The sequence below is a fragment of the Oncorhynchus clarkii genome, chromosome 27, assembly GCF_045791955.1.
Source record: "Oncorhynchus clarkii lewisi isolate Uvic-CL-2024 chromosome 27, UVic_Ocla_1.0, whole genome shotgun sequence".
Lineage (NCBI taxonomy): Eukaryota > Metazoa > Chordata > Actinopteri > Salmoniformes > Salmonidae > Oncorhynchus > Oncorhynchus clarkii.
This window is the reverse complement of record NC_092173.1, coordinates 47,523,185-47,539,743: the sequence shown is the minus strand read 5'-3', so window position 1 is coordinate 47,539,743 and position 16,559 is coordinate 47,523,185. Positions and strand designations below refer to the sequence as shown.

Sequence of the window (16,559 nt, the reverse complement as noted above, 5' to 3'; positions counted from 1 at the left end):
ATATACATGGAGGGGTTTTAATATTCTGACCTAGTGAGATATACATGGAGGAGGTTTAATATCCTGACCTAGTGAGATATACATGGAGGAGGTTTTAATATCCTGACCTAGTGAGATACACATGGAGGAGGTTTAATATTATGACCTAGTGAGATACACATGGAGGAGGTTTAATATCCTGACCTAGTGAGATATACATGGAGGTTTAATATCCTGACCTAGTGAGATATACATGGAGGTTTAATATCCTGACCTAGTGAGATATACATGGAGGTTTAATATCCTGAACTAGTGAGATATACATGGAGGAGGTTTAATATCCTGACCTAGTGAGATATACATGGAGGAGGTTTAATATCATGACCTAGTGAGATATACATGGAGGAGGTTTAATATCCTGACCTAGTGAGATATACATGGAGGAGGTTTAATATCCTGACCTAGTGAGATATACATGGAGGAGGTTTAATATCCTGACCTAGTGAGATATACATGGAGGAGGTTTAATATCCTGACCTAGTGAGATATACATGGAGGAAGTTTAATATCCTGACCTAGTGAGATATACATGGAGGAGGTTTAATATTCTGACCTAGTGAGATATACATGGATGAGGTTTAATATCCTGACCTAGTGAGATATACTTGAAGGAGGTTTAATATCCTGACCTAGTGAGATATACATGGAGGTTTAATATCCTGACCTAGTGAGATATACATGGAGGAGGTTTAATATCCTGACCTAGTGAGATATACATGGAGGAGGTTTAATATCCTGACCTAGTAAGACATACATGGAGGAGGTTTAATATCCTGACCTAGTGAGATATACATGGAGGTTTAATATCCTGACCTAGTGAGATGTACATGGAGGAGGTTTAATATCCTGACCTAGTGAGATATACATGGAGGTTTAATATCCTGACCTAGTGAGATATAAATGGAGGAGGTTTAATATCCTGACCTAGTGAGATATACATGGAGGAGGTTTAATATCCTGACCTAGTGAGATATACATGGAGGTTTAATATCCTGACCTAGTGAGATATACATGGAGGAGGTTTAATATCCTGACCTAGTGAGATATACATGGAGGAGGTTTAATATCCTGACCTAGTGAGATATACATGGAGGAGGTTTAATATCCTGACCTAGTGAGATATACATGGAGGAGGTTTAATATCCTGACCTAGTGAGATATACATGGAGGAGGTTTAATATCGTGACCTAGTGAGATATACATGGAGGAGGTTTAATATCCTGACCTAGTGAGATACACATGGAGGAGGTTTAATATCCTGATCTAGTGAGATATACATGGAGGAGGTTTAATATCCTGACCTAGTGAGATATACATGGAGGAGGTTTAATATCCTGACCTAGTGAGATATACATGGAGGTTTAATATCCTGACCTAGTGAGATATACATGGAGGAGGTTTAATATCCTGACCTAGTGAGATATACATGGAGGAGGCTTAATATCCTGACCCAGTGAGATATACATGGAGGAGGTTTAATACCCTGACCTAGTGAGATATACATGGAGGAGGTTTAGTATCCTGACCTAGTGAGATATACATGGAGGAAGTTTAATATCCTGACCTAGTGAGATATACATGGAGGAGGTTTAATATTCTGACCTAGTGAGATATACATGGATGAGGTTTAATATCCTGACCTAGTGAGATATACTTGAAGGAGGTTTAATATCCTGACCTAGTGAGATATACATGGAGGTTTAATACCCTGACCTAGTGAGATATACATGGAGGAGGTTTAATATTCTGACCTAGTGAGATATACATGGATGAGGTTTAATATCCTGACCTAGTGAGATATACTTGAAGGAGGTTTAATATCCTGACCTAGTGAGATATACATGGAGGTTTAATACCCTGACCTAGTGAGATATACATGGAGGAGGTTTAATATCCTGACCTAGTGAGATATACATGGAGGAGGTTTAATATCCTGACCTAGTGAGATATACATGGAGGAGGTGTAATATCCTGACCTAGTGAGATATACATGGAGGAGGTGTAATATCCTGACCTAGTGAGATATACATGGAGGAGGTTTAATATCCTGACCTAGTGAGATATAAATGGAGGTTTAATATCCTGACCTAGTGAGATATACATGGAGGAGGTATAATATTCTGACCTAGTGAGATATACATGGATGAGGTTTAATATCCTGACCTAGTGAGATATACATGGATGAGGTTTAATATCCTGACCTAGTGAGATATACTTGAAGGAGGTTTAATATCCTGACCTAGTGAGATATACATGGAGGTTTAATATCCTGACCTAGTGAGATATACATGGAGGAGGTTTAATATCCTGACCTAGTGATATATACATGGAGGAGGTTTAATACCCTGACCTAGTGAGATATACATGGAGGTTTAATATCCTGACCTAGTGAGATATACTCTGTTCCTATGCATGCCCATCCTCCATTTAAAGGGATATCAACCAAATTCCTTTTTCTATGGCTTCCCTAAGGTGTCAACAGTCTTTAGACATAGTTTCAGGATTTTATTTTGAAAAATGAGCGTGAAGGTGGATAGGTGGGGGCTCTCAGAGTGAGTTTTGCGCAACTGAGTAAAGCGGCCATTGTTTCTCCCGCTGTTATTGAAAAAGCTACACACTTGGTATTATTATCGAATATATATTTTTAAAACAACTTGAGGATTGATTATAAAAAACGTTTGACATGTTTCTGTCGACATTATGGATATTATTTGGAATATACGTCTGCGTTGTCGTGACCGCTCTTTCCTGTGGATTACTGAACATAACGCGACAAACAAACTGAGGTATTTTGGGTATAAAAATAATCTTTATGGAACAAAAGGAACATTTGTTGTGTAACTGGGAGTCTCGTGAGTGAAAACATCCGAAGATCATCAACTATTTTTTTTGATTGCTTTTCTGATTTTCGTGACCTAGCTACTTAATGCTTAGTGTACATAATGTTATGCTATGCTATCGATAAACTTACACAAACGCTGAGACGACAGGTGGATTAACAAAAGGCTAAGCTGTGTTTTGCAATATTGCACTTGTGATTTCATGAATATTTCATATTTTTTAGTGATATTATTTGACTGTGGCACTATGCTATTCAGCGGTTGCTGATGACAATTATCCCGGTAGCGTCAAGAAGTTAATAAAAATGTGGAACTCTACTCACGCTGCGTCCAATTATTCATACGACAGCCGTGACAGAATATCCCACCAAAGCAGGACCAAGCAGCGTGCCCAGGAGGTGAAGGAGAGTTGGACATGGGAAGAGATACTAGGTGGATGCGAGACCCTTCCTTGGCGGGAGTCGTCGAGGAGTAATGGAGGACAGTGACAATGCCGGGGTCCGCGGCCACAAACAGCCCAAGGGCAACCATACGTTTTTTGGGGGGAGGGGCACAAGGGGCGGTCGGCCGAACCGAGAGCCAGAGTCCAATCGGAGTCGATGGAGCAGTTTGAGGAGGGATATTGGAGAGAGATGTTGGCTAGGAGTATGCTGCAGCACAGGCATTTTGAAGAACGTGTCATCAGTCCGGTGAAACCAGTGCCGGCTCCACACACCAGGCCTCCAGTGCGCCTTCCCAGCCCGGTACGTCCTGTGCCGGCTCCCCGCACTCACCCTGAAGAGTGTATCACCAGCCCTGAACCTCCTGCGTCGGTTCCCAGTCCGGGCACGGCGTTCAGCCCGGCTCCATGGCCGGATACGCGGACTGAGCGGGTGCTACGTTCCGCACCGGAGACGCCACCGATGCTAGTTGGGGGGGGGGTTACTGACAAGCCCTGACCATAGAGAGCCCCCTGGGTTCTCCATGGTGTTTTAGGTCAGGTCTTGACTAGGGGGGTTTCTAGGTATTATATTTCTATGTTGGTGTATGTGTATGGTTCCCAATTGGAGGCAGCTGATAATCGTTACCTCTAATTGTGGATCATATTTAGTGTGTCTTTTTTTCCCACCTGCGATGTGGGATATTGTTTTGTATGCTCTGTATGTGCTCTACGTGTTTCACGATCATTATATCTTTGTTGTTTTTGGAAGTTTCACTTCGTAAAAATGTGGAACTCTACTCACGCTGCGCCTTGGTCCAATTATTCATACGACAGTCATGACATTCGATCTGCTTTGATATTGTTGAGTTGGAATAAAGTTATATTCGTTTTTTTTGTTGTCACTTATTAAGCATGCTAAGTATTTGATATTTTTTGTGTTCCACTTAAAACCTCTTAGGGCTGCAATCCCGTTAGCGGGATTCTATATGACAACAGCCAGTGAAAGTGCAGGGTGCCAAATTCAAAGCAACAGAAATCTCATAATTAAAATTCCTCAAACATACATGTATTTTATACCGTTTTAAAGGTAATCTTGTTGTTAATCCCACCACAGTGTCCGCTTTCAAATAGGCTTTATAGCAAAAGCACCACAAACGATTACGTTAGGTCACCACCAACTCACAGAAAAACCCAGCCATTTTTTACAAATAAAATTATCTGCCATGTTGGAGTCAACAGAAATCAGAAATAACATTATAAATATTCCCTTACTTTTGTTGATCTTCATCAGAATGCACTCCCAGGAATCCTAGTTCCACAATAAATGTTTGATTTGTTCGATAATGTCCATTATTTATGTCCAAATAGCTACTTTTGTTAAACGCTCGTGCAGGTCCAGCATAACGTCGGACAAAAACTTCAAAAAGTTATATTGCATGTCTTAGAAACATGCCAAACTAAGTATAGAATCAATCTGTAGGATGTTTTTATCATAAATCTTCAAATAACGTTCCAACCGGAGAATTCCTTTGTCTGTAGAGAAGCAATGGAAAGCAGGTCGCTATCATGTGAATTGCGTGTGACCAGACACCTGACTCATTCAGCTTCACATCACAGTAGAAGGCTCATTGAAGTTTCTAAAGACGGTTGACATCTAGTGGAAGCCATAGGAAGTGCAACTTCATCCATATCCCACTGTGTATTCAATAGGTGCTGGGTTGAAAATCGACCAACCTCAGATTTCCCACTTCCTGTTTGGATTTCTTCTCAGGTTTTTGCCTGCCATATGAGTTCTGTTATATTCACATACCTCATTCAAACAGTTTTAGAAACTTCAGAGTGTTTTATATCCAATACTAATAATAATATGCATATATTAGCAACTATGACTGAGGAGCAGGCCGTTTACTCAGGGCATCTCTGGGCACCTTTCATCCAAGCTACTCAATACTGCCCCTGCAGCGATAAGAAGTTAAAGGACTGCTGTATATCATGAGTTATTATTTATCCTTTTCCTATTGCCATTTTGTTTTTTCTCCACGTTTATTTTATATCCTGAGACTAGAGTATTCTGAAAATATTTTTTGCAAAATTGTGTTTTCAATATTGGTCAGGTGTATCAGGAGATCATCTGCAAATAAGTTTAGTTGCTATTCATGTTTACCAATACTGATACCTGTTACGTTTGGGTCCGATCTGATTCTTTCTGCAAGGTTCAATTGCCAGTGCAAACAGGAGGGGGGAGAGCGGACATCCCTGTCTTGTGCCTCTTCCAAAAGCAATTTCATCAGAGAATGTATTATTTGTGTATATTTTTGGTTTAGGACATTCATACAATATTTTTATAAAATGTATTATTTCTGCTGGAAAGTACAAAGTTTCCAAAGTTTTGAATAGAAAAGGACATTCAAGACGGTCTAACACCTTTTCGGCATTAACAGCCATTATTAATCAATCTATAGATATATATTTTTGCATATTCTTTTAAACTGAAACATGTTCTTGTATGTTTGTGTCTATACCAGACCTAGTCTGGTAAGAGACGTTTACCTTGTTTATAAGCTTTATTTTTTATTTTATGGTCATAATTTATTACATTTATGGGTCTATAATCAGCAGGGGAACTCCAGATTCTCCTGGTTTTAATATGACTGAAATAGCTGTTTGATACATGGAACTAGGAAGTACTAAATTGAGTGACATGTGTGTTGTCATTTGTGTAAATATTGTGTCCCAAAACGTTGAATAGAATTCTATGTGGAAGCTATCCATTCCTGGTGCTTTTCTCGAATGTTTTAACAGCATCTAATATGTTTTCTTGAGTGAACTGTTTTTAGTGATTATTTTTTGTCTGCTGATAATTGCTTCAGAGTTGTTGAGTCTAAGAAAGCTGTAGGATCCATCCAAATGTTGTTTAATTCTGATTCATATACATTTTCATAGAAGCTTTCAAATTGTAATTAATCCCGTTGTTGTTCCTAATTACCACATTTGAATCTTTATCTTTTAAAATTATAACTGGTTTAGCATGTATTCATTTTGTCAGTGCTGCAAGATATTTACCAGGTTTATTTGCCATTAAGTAATATTCTTCATTTGAGTTTAACCTGTAATTGTTGGCTCTCTTCAAAAGTTAAATATCATTTTCCTGCTTAAGTTCAGAAATGTTATTTTCAATTTTCTTGTACAAGACTTCTATGGGCTTTTTCTAAGATAGTGATTTATTTTTATAACATTTTAATTTCTAAATCAGATTGAACTTTTTGCAGAGTATGAGATTATCAATCCCCTAATGTACGCCTTAAAGGCATCCCAAAATTATGTGTGTGTGTGTGTGTGGGGGGGGGGGGGGGGGGGGTTGGCTTTTCTCTGTCCTCTATATCTACATTTGTAATGGGAAAGGTTTTTATACGACATATAATCACACCACCAAATAGTTTATTAAAACACACTATTTTGCAAAGAAGGTCTACAGTAGCCTAAACAGCATTCTGTAGGGTAGCAACATGGTGTAGCCAGAGGACAGCTAGCCTCCGTCCTCCTCTGGGTACATTGACTTTAATACAAAACCTAGGAGGCTCATGGTTCTCACCCCCTTCCATAGACTTACACAGTAATTATGACAACTTCCGGAGGACGTCCTCCAACCTATCAGAGCTCTTGCAGCATGAACTGACATGTTGTCCACCCAATCAAAGGATCAGAGAATGAATCTAGTACTGAAAGCATAGGCTACAGCTAGGTATCTGCAGTGTATAACATGTGGAGAGTAGTTGACTCAGAGAGAGAGAAAGACAATAGTTGAACAGTTTTGAACAAATTAATTTCTTCCAATATTTAGCTCTCTAAATAATCCTGATCTTTCCTGGAACAGCAACAGAAAGTACAACACTTTATTTAAAACATTTTTATTCATTAGATTGTTTATAATGTCGTATATATTTTTTTCTCCCAATAGATTATTAAATATTAGATCAAAAAATCTAAAATAAATGGTTTAAGATGTGGCTTGCCGTTCAAACCAGTCCCAGGCGATAAGCCAGAAAAGTACAAATAACATGATGAGTAAAGTGTCTGTGGTAAATATAACAAACACCTGAGACAGCATCATCATTCAAAACATGAAACACCACGATGGGTCTGGGTGGGTGGGGGGGGGGTGGGGGGGGGGTGTATATCCTGTCATGACGCTCTATTCCCTATTACAGTACTCTACTTCTGACCAGAGCATTATGTGGTAGAGCATAATAAAAGGGGGTGTATATCCTGTCATGACGCTCTATTCCCTAATACAGTACTCTACTTCTGACCAGAGCATTATGTGGTAGAGCATAATAAAAGGGGAATTACGGTGTCATTTGGGACAAAGTCTGGAAGTATGACAGCCACTTCCTGTTCACAGTTGACCATGGTTGGACCCCTCTACCCCATGTATTACAGGGCCCACATGGCTCTAGTCACTAGCAGTACACTACCTCCCATATCTGTGTCAGAAATGACACCCTATCCCCTACATAAAGAACTACTGGGTAGTGCACTATGTATGGAATAGGGTGACATTTTTGGACGATACCCATGTTATGAAAAGAGAAAGGTTTGATAGAATATATTCAGAATCAGGTCAAGACGCTGTCAGAGAATCTTCTTATTCAATGAACCTTTATAATGTACTAAAATATTATTATACAGAATATATATTTCGTCACAGGAATACACAAAAAGTACAATTAGATATCAAATTATATATTGGGTTTACAAAATGACATTATAGCTTTGCAAATGTAATCCCTTTAGGTGAATTCTGACTCATGGCCATTCATGGTCTGTGTTTCAAATGATACCCTATTCCCTATATAGTGCACTACTTTAAACCATAGCCCTATGGATCCTGGTCAAAAGTAGTGCACTATAAAGGGAATAGGGTGCCATTTGGGATGCACAACCCAAGGCCATCCATAGTCTCTGTATGGGGAAAGTTCTGCGTTTGCAGTTATCAGTCTTTATGGATGGGTCCTGGAGTTTATCCTGACCAGAAGAGGGAGGAGCTCCTGGCTCTAGTTGGAGCCTATAATTAAGGCCAGGAGTTTTTCCACACCACATGGCCCATCTAACCTGGAAAAACTCCTGACCAGCGCTCCCAATTCTATGGAATGTTTTGATGGAAAAACTGGCCACCAATTCTGTGGAATTGTTCTCCAGAAAAACTCTCTAGAATGAACCCAAATTCATGAGACTTTAATAGAAAAACTCTCTGGAATGAACCCCAATTCATGAGACATGCAGAGAAAAAGTCTCTAGAATGAACCCCAATTCATGAGACTTGAACGAGAGAAAAACTCTGGAATTAACCTGAATTCATGAGAATAGAAGTGAAAAACTCTCTGGAATGAACCTGAATTCATGAGAGCTGCATGGAAAAACTCTCTGGAATGAACCTGAATTCATGAGAGCTGCATGGAAAAACTCGGGGCCCTTTTTATGCAATCCCACATCATCCCACTTTATGAGTGACTGCCCAGGATCTCATCGAGGTTGATGTCTTTCATCCAGTCGTCGTTGCCGGATCCAGACTTCAGCAGCGAGTCGATGAAGTCTGAATCAGTGTTGATCCCTGGGACGGTGTTGTCTCCCTCCTGGAGGAATTCAAAGGTCAGTCGGTTAACAGCCCGGCTGTTCTGGGTCTGGTAGCTTCCCCCAGGGTTGTGGTTATGTGGTGGGAAGACCCCGATGGTGCTGCCCCCAGCGGGAACCCTCTGCTCCGGAGAGGCCTGGTTGAGGCTTGGTAGCCCTGGCAGAGGAGGCATCATGGGTTGGCTGGGTCTGGGGTTGGTGGTGGTGGTGGAGCTGCGGAGGGCTGTGTTCAGAGGCAGCATGCCAATTTCTGGTGCCACCTGGTTGGGTGGGCCAGGGCCTATGTGCCGGGGGCCAGGAGAGTACTGGTGGCTGGACATGTCGAGCTGAGACTGGGAATGGGCACCCTGTGGTTGGAGCGAGTTCGGGGGCTGCCTTACCCCGAGAGACCCAGGGACCATGATGGGAGCTTTAGCTGCAGGAGGCCAGCCCATCACACCCCCCAGCCCGAGACCCTGCCCCTGACTGGGCATCCCTCCACCCTGCTGGCCTACTGATGTCCTTGAGGGATGTTGTACACTGGTAAGACCACCCACCTCAAACCCATTACCCTGGCCGTTGGGAGGACCAGGGAACCTGGACTTGTTTTGGTTGAGTCCGACTCCGACTCCGAGTCCCATCTTGGTCTGGTTGTTGTGCTGTTGGATCTGGTGAGTGTGGGGGCCTCTTCCAAACCTCCAGTCCGTGGGAGGAGGGGTCATCTTGGATCCCGGGCCACTGGGCATGTGGCAGGACATGGATAGAAGGTCACTCTGGTCAGACCCGTTGGTCGACAACGACTGCGAAGAACTCATACCTGAATACACAAAGATTGTTCTGATTCTGTTCTGATTGGCTCATACAGACACAAACAATGATGGAAAACCATTAAGAGCCAATACTGTTTTTTTCCTTCCTACATGGAAGCAATGAATGATTGAAATGAATGATGTACCTGTGAAAAGGCCTGTAGGTTGGACCATTCCTCTGGGCTGTTTATAGTCTGGTGGTGGTCTGGTTAGATGACGGTTAAACAGATCCTGGCTACTATTGATTTTGTCCTGAAACACAACAGAAAGAGACAATGAAACAACAATGACATTTTGTTTACATGTTCAAATCCAACATGAGATTGTCAGGGGGCGGATTGAAGGGGAACGAGTGGGAACTGTCTGAGTTCCCAAAGTGAAACATTTTGTAAGACAGAGTCAGATGTTAACCTAGAGCTCAGAGTCAGATGTTAATCTAGAGCTCAGAGTCAGATGTTAACCTAGAGCTCAGAGTCAGATGTTAACCTAGAGCTCAGAGTCAGATGTTAACCTAGAGCTCAGAGTCAGATGTTAACATGATAACCTAGAGCTCAGAGTTAGATGTTAACCTAGAGCTCAGAGTCAGATGTTAACCTAGAGCTCAGAGTCAGATGTTAACCTAGAGCTCAGAGTCAGATTTTAACATGTTAACCTAGAGCTCAGAGTCAGATGTTAACATGATAACCTAGAGCTCAGAGTCAGATGTTAACATGATAACCTAGAGCTCAGAGTCAGATGTTAACATGATAACCTAGAGCTCAGAGTCAGATGTTAACATGATAACCTAGAGCTCAGAGTCAGATGTTAACATGATAACCTAGAGCTCAGAGTCAGATGTTAACCTAGAGCTCAGAGTCAGATGTTAACCTAGAACTCAGAGTCAGATGTTAACCTAGAGCTCAGAGTCAGATGTTAACCTAGAGCTCAGAGTCAGATGTTAACATGATAACCTAGAGCTCAGAGTCAGATGTTAACATGTTAACCTAGATCTCAGAGTCAGATGTTAACCTAGAGCTCAGAGTCAGATGTTAACCTAGAGCGCAGAGTCAGATGTTAACATGATAACCTAGAGCTCAGAGTCAGATGTTAACCTAGAGCTCAGAGTCAGATGTTAACATGATAACCTAGAGCTCAGAGTCAGATGTTAACCTAGAGCTCACAGAGTCAGATTTTGACATGATAACCTACAGCTCAGAATCAGATGTTAACCTAGAGCTCAATCATTGATGTTAACATGATAACCTAGAGCTCAGAGAGTCAGATTTTAACATGATAACCTACAGCTCAGTCAGATGTTAACATGAATACCTAGAGCTCACAGAGTCACTGATGTTAACATGATAACCTAGAGCTCAGAGAGTCAGATTTTAACATGATAACCTAGAGCTCACAGTCATTGATGTTAACATGATAACCTAGAGCTCACAGATTAATTGATGTTAACATGATAACCTAGAGCTCAGAGAGTCAGATTTTAACATGATAACCTAGAGCTCACAGTCATTGATGTTAACATGATAACCTAGAGCTCACAGATGAATTGATGTTAACATGATAACCTAGAGCTCACAGAGTCATTGATGATAACCTAGAGCTCACAGAGTCATTGATGATGTGCTGCTGCTGGGCTAGCTGTCTCTGCATGACCTGGGTCTTCCCTGGTCCTGGGGGTTTCTGCTGGGTGTTGGAGCCAGGGGCAGGGGGACGTTGGTTGGCCTGGGCCTGGGTCTGGGCTGACATCCCCACCATGCTGCCGTTGGTGGGCAGACGAGGCCCAGGAGGCATCTGGTTAGAGAGGAAAGCAGAGGGAAATAAGGTGATCTTTATTTCAACGTAAGTGCCTTGCTCAAGGGCACAACAACAGGAGATAGCAGTACATGGGATCTGAAAACAGTTGCAAGATCAACTTCAATGTTTTAATTTACATGAATAATACCTTGGTATGGGAGTATCTCTATTCAATGCATTGGTTCAGTAGCCCACTGGAGGTATTATCCAGTCAAAACAATACAATACCACAAATCTGCCACTAGAGGGCAAACCTCCATAATAAACCACAAGGTTCTGGTGTGAAAATGACACCACCTCTCTGTATGGAGGCTACGGCCACTCCCCCTGAAGCAGCAACACAACAGACTTGGAGAGAGGTTCCTTTGGGAGGGGGCGAGACAGGGGAGAAAGGCTTCTTTCAAGGGGGAGCAGTTCTTTTTCAGGGGGAGAGAGGCTTCTTTTAGGAAGGGGGGGGGGGGGGACTAGTCTTCCTCAAGGCAAAGCTGTTCCCTTGACAAATGGTTCTGACAAGGATGGAAATAATCCCTGAGACGGCGGGAACTGAACTGTGTGCCGACGAGGGAGGTTCAGTTTCTACCCTCCCTGCTGCAGCATGACTACTGCTGCTTACCTCCCGTGAACAACCTCCTTTTACCCAAAACACTGATCTAGGATCAGTTCCTCCCTGTCCGTGTAATCTTATTAATTATTATCTAAAAGCCAAAACTGATCCTAGATCGGCACCATAACTACAGTCTACCTCCCTATAACAAAGCATTGTCTGCTTCCCAATCCACTGATCCCCGAACAGTTCTTATTCCAATATATAAATACATATAATAATAATATATATTACCCCCGATCAGTTCTTATCCCCTGCACCGTGGATACCTTGTACGTTCCAATCCCTCAGCTGATCTAGGATCAGCTTGGTTTCCCCTTGGCTGTAGTATCTTAGTTTGCCAGGATCCTTATTCATTGTGATCCAAAAAGTGAAATGGATCCTCGATCAGCACTCCTAAACGCTTGAATATAAAACTTCATCAGTTCCCACAACGTAGGTTGTGTTTTCTTATGTTATGTTATGTTTTGCTGTTGTGGTGTGTTGTTGTTGTTGTGGTGTGTTGTTGTTGTGGTGTGTTGTGTTGTTGTTGTGGTGTGTTTTTGTGGTGTGTTGTTGTGTTGTGTTGTGTTGTTGTTGTTGTGGTGGTGTGTTGTTGTGGTGTGTTGTTGTGGTGGTGTGTTGTATTGTTGTTGTTGTGGTGTGTTGTTGTGGTGTATTGTGTTGTTGTTGTTGTGGTGGTGTGTTGTTGTGGTGTGTTGTGGTGTGTTGTTGTGGTGGTGTGTTGTTGTGGTGGTGTGTTGTTGTGGTGTGTTGTTGTGGTGGTGTGTTGTATTGTTGTTGTTGTGGTGTGTTGTTGTGGTGTATTGTGTTGTTGTTGTTGTTGTGGTGGTGTGTTGTTGTGGTGTGTTGTGGTGTGTTGTTGTGGTGTGTTGTTGTGGTGTGTTGTTGTTGTTGTGGTGTGTTGTTGTTGTTGTTGTGGTGTGTTGTTGTTGTTGTTGTGGTGTGTTGTGTTGTTGTTGTGGTGTGGTGTGTTGTTGTTGTTGTGCCCATGTCTGCTACCTGGTGCACATTAGGCTGAGAGCCTTAGCAGACCTGTTAATAGTTATAAAGGAGCTGTTAATGTCTTCTTCTATTGGAGGTGGAGTGTAAATTACAGACAGACTTCAATCTTTATTTGGTTCCTCCAAGTGCTTGGTTTCCTACTTTCTTCAGTACCGTGCAGCCTGCATCTTCTGGCAGTATTGAGTACCTTGTCTTCTGGCAGTATTGAGTACCTTATCTTCTGGCAGTATTGAGTATCTTATCTTCTGGCAGTATTGAGTACCTTGTCTTTAGGCAGTATTGAGTACCTTGTCTTCTGGCAGTATTGTGTACCTTGTCTTCTGGCAGTATTGAGTACCTTGTCTTCTGGCAGTATTGAGTACCTTGTCTTCTGGCAGTATTGAGTACCTTATCTTCTGGCAGTATTGAGTACCTTATCTTCTGGCAGTATTGAGTACCTTGTCTTTAGGCAGTATTGAGTACCTTGTCTTCTGGCAGTATTGAGTACCTTGTCTTCTGGCAGTATTGAGTACCTTGTCTTCTGGCAGTATTGAGTACCTTGTCTGATGGCAGTATTGAGTACCTTATCTTCTGGCAGTATTGAGTACCTTGTCTTCTGGCAGTATTGAGTACCTTGTCTTTTGGCAGTATTGAGTACCTTGTCTGATGGCAGTATTGAGTACCTTATCTTCTGGCAGTATTGAGTACCTTGTCTTCTGGCAGTATTGAGTACCTTGTCTGATGGCAGTATTGAGTACCTTATCTTCTGGCAGTATTGAGTACCTTGTCTTCTGGCAGTATTGAGTACCTTGTCTTCTGGCAGTATTGAGTATCTTGTCTTCAGGCAGTATTGAGTACCTTGTCTTCAGCCCAGTATTGAGTACCTCGTCTTCAGCCCAGTATTGAGTACCTTGTCTTCAGGCAGTATTGAGTACCTTGCCTTCATGTAGTATTGAGTAACTTGTCTTCATGCAGTATTGAGTATCTTGTCTTCAGCCCAGTATTGAGTACCTCGTCTTCAGCCCAGTATTGAGTACCTTGTCTTCAGGCAGTATTGAGTACCTTGCCTTCATGTAGTATTGAGTACCTTGTCTTCATGCAGTATTGAGTATCTTGTCTTCAGGCAGTATTGAGTACCTTGTCTTCAGCCCAGTATTGAGTACCTCGTCTTCAGCCCAGTATTGAGTACCTTGTCTTCAGGCAGTATTGAGTACCTTGTCTTCAGGCAGTATTGAGTACCTTGTCTTCAGGCAGTATTGAGTACCTTGTCTTCAGCCCAGTATTGAGTACCTTGTCTTCAGGCAGTATTGAGTACCTTGTCTTCAGGCAGTATTGAGTACCTTGTCTTCAGGCAGTATTGAGTACCTTGCCTTCATGTAGTATTGAGTACCTTGTCTTCATGCAGTATTGAGTACCTTGTCTTCAGGCAGTATTCAATAATATTTGTTTTTTAAATAGGTTTTTCAATGGTAATTTACGTATAGAATTAGAAATAATAGCGCCAACAGTTTGTTTTTGATCAACCTGCTTAACTTTGATGTGAATTAGATTTAAATATTTACATAAAGTGCCTTTCGGAAAGTATTCAGCCCACTGAAATACCCCATAATGACATCACAATACCCATAATGACATCACAATACCAATAATGACATCACAATACCCCATAATGACATCACAATACCCCATAATGACATCACAATACCCCATAATGACATCACAATACCCATAATGACATCACAATACCCCATTTTGGAAAATGTATTACAAATAAAAACAGAAATACCTAATTTATATAAGTATTCAGACCCTTTGCTATGAGCCTCGACATTGAGCTCAGTTGCATCCTGTTTCCATTGATCATCCTTGCTAAATTCAAATGATTGGACATGATTTGGAAAGGCACACACCTGTCTATATAAGGTCCCACAGTTGACAGTGCATGTCAGAGCAAAAACCAAGCCATGAGGTCGAAGGAATTGTCCGTAGAGCTCAGAGACAGGATTGTGTCGAGGCACAGATCTAGGGAAGGGTACCAAAACATTTCTGCAACATTGAAGGTCCCCAAGAACACAGTGGCCTCCATCATTCTTAAATGGAAGAAGTTTGGAACCACCAAGACTCTTCCTAGAGCTGGTCAATCAGCCAAACTGAGCAATCAGGGGAGAAGGGGCTTGGTCAGGGAGGTGACTGAGGGTCTTTTTCAAAGTACTGCGTAAAGGGTCTGAATACTTATGAAAATGTCATATTTCCAAGTTTAAAAAAAATTACAAACATTTATAAAAAGCTGTTTTTGCTTTGTCATTATAGGTTATTGTGTGCAAATTGATGAGGGAGAAAAAATGATTTAATACATTTTAGAATAAGGCTGTAACGTAACAAAATGACGAAAAATTCAAGGGGTCTGAATACTTCCCGAATGCACTGTCAGAAGCCTAATGTTGTGCCCTTTTCCCTAATCCCTACCCTTAGGGCTCTGGTCAAAAGTCTCTATATAGTGTATTAGGGCACCATTTAGGACACAGTCAGAATCACTAAACAGGTTCCCATCTTTTTATGTGAATAAAGTACGTCGGGAAAAGAAGGCCTGATGGAAACAGATAATTTGTCGGTAAACTTTCCAAATGTCGAAAATACGCTATAGAGAAGGTGGGATATTTTTGTGTCATTAAAATGTATTACGCTGGAAACAATTTCCCGTGCAAATATTGATATAATAACTATTATATCGAAGTCAACGTGGAGTCACATGATGATATGTTGTGTGATCCTCCCACTGCGACTCGGGAAAGCATGCAGTTCATTAGGCTACAAATGATATAAATTATGATGAACGTGAAAGCGTGGTGAAAGGGGACTACAGAGAAAATAACCAGAAGACAAACATTCACTGTAGAGAAAAGAAGTGGAGGTCAATGTCTGGGACAGACTGCCTCTGAGATGGACAAACAAAAGCCTGAGAGGAATAGCGAAGAGAAAGTGTACGTACTCAGTTCTCAGATTTCTCAATGATGTTGTACAAAAGAACAGATGGCAATAAAGTCACAGTCAGAGACAGAAAAAGATGCTGAGAAGCTGTATCACGGATGTTGACATTTGGCCTAAATACAATGGCAACATCATCTAAATACTTATAAATACTACTACAACATCATCTAAATACTAATAAATACTACTACAACATCATCTAAATACTAATAAATACTACTACAACATCATCTAAATACTAATAAATACTACTACAACATCATCTAAATACTACTACATAATCTAAATAATCTAAATACTACTAAATCTAAATACTACTACAACATCATCTAAATACAATGGCAACATCATCTAAATACTAATAAATACTACTAAATCATCTAAATACTACTACATAATCTAAATCATCTAAATACTACTAAATACTACATCATCTAAATACTACTACAACATCATCTAAATACTACTACAACATC

At 41.1% G+C, this 16,559-nt stretch overlaps 1 protein-coding gene across 2 annotated transcripts in view; it reads right to left on the bottom strand.

Moving 5' to 3' along the window:
- Positions 1 to 7,674: 7,674 nt before the first annotated feature.
- The window catches only part of LOC139386286 (mastermind like transcriptional coactivator 2), a 135,361-nt gene continuing 126,476 nt past the window's right edge, over positions 7,675 to 16,559 (bottom strand). For both annotated transcript variants that reach the window (XM_071131781.1, XM_071131782.1), the window contains 3 exons: positions 11,319 to 11,504; positions 9,866 to 9,971; positions 7,675 to 9,727 (listed from right to left, as the gene is read on the bottom strand). In XM_071131781.1, coding sequence (XP_070987882.1) covers positions 8,802 to 9,727; positions 9,866 to 9,971; positions 11,319 to 11,504 — 1,218 coding nt within the window. In that variant the 3' untranslated portion in view covers positions 7,675 to 8,801. The remainder of the gene's footprint in view (positions 9,728 to 9,865; positions 9,972 to 11,318; positions 11,505 to 16,559) is intronic.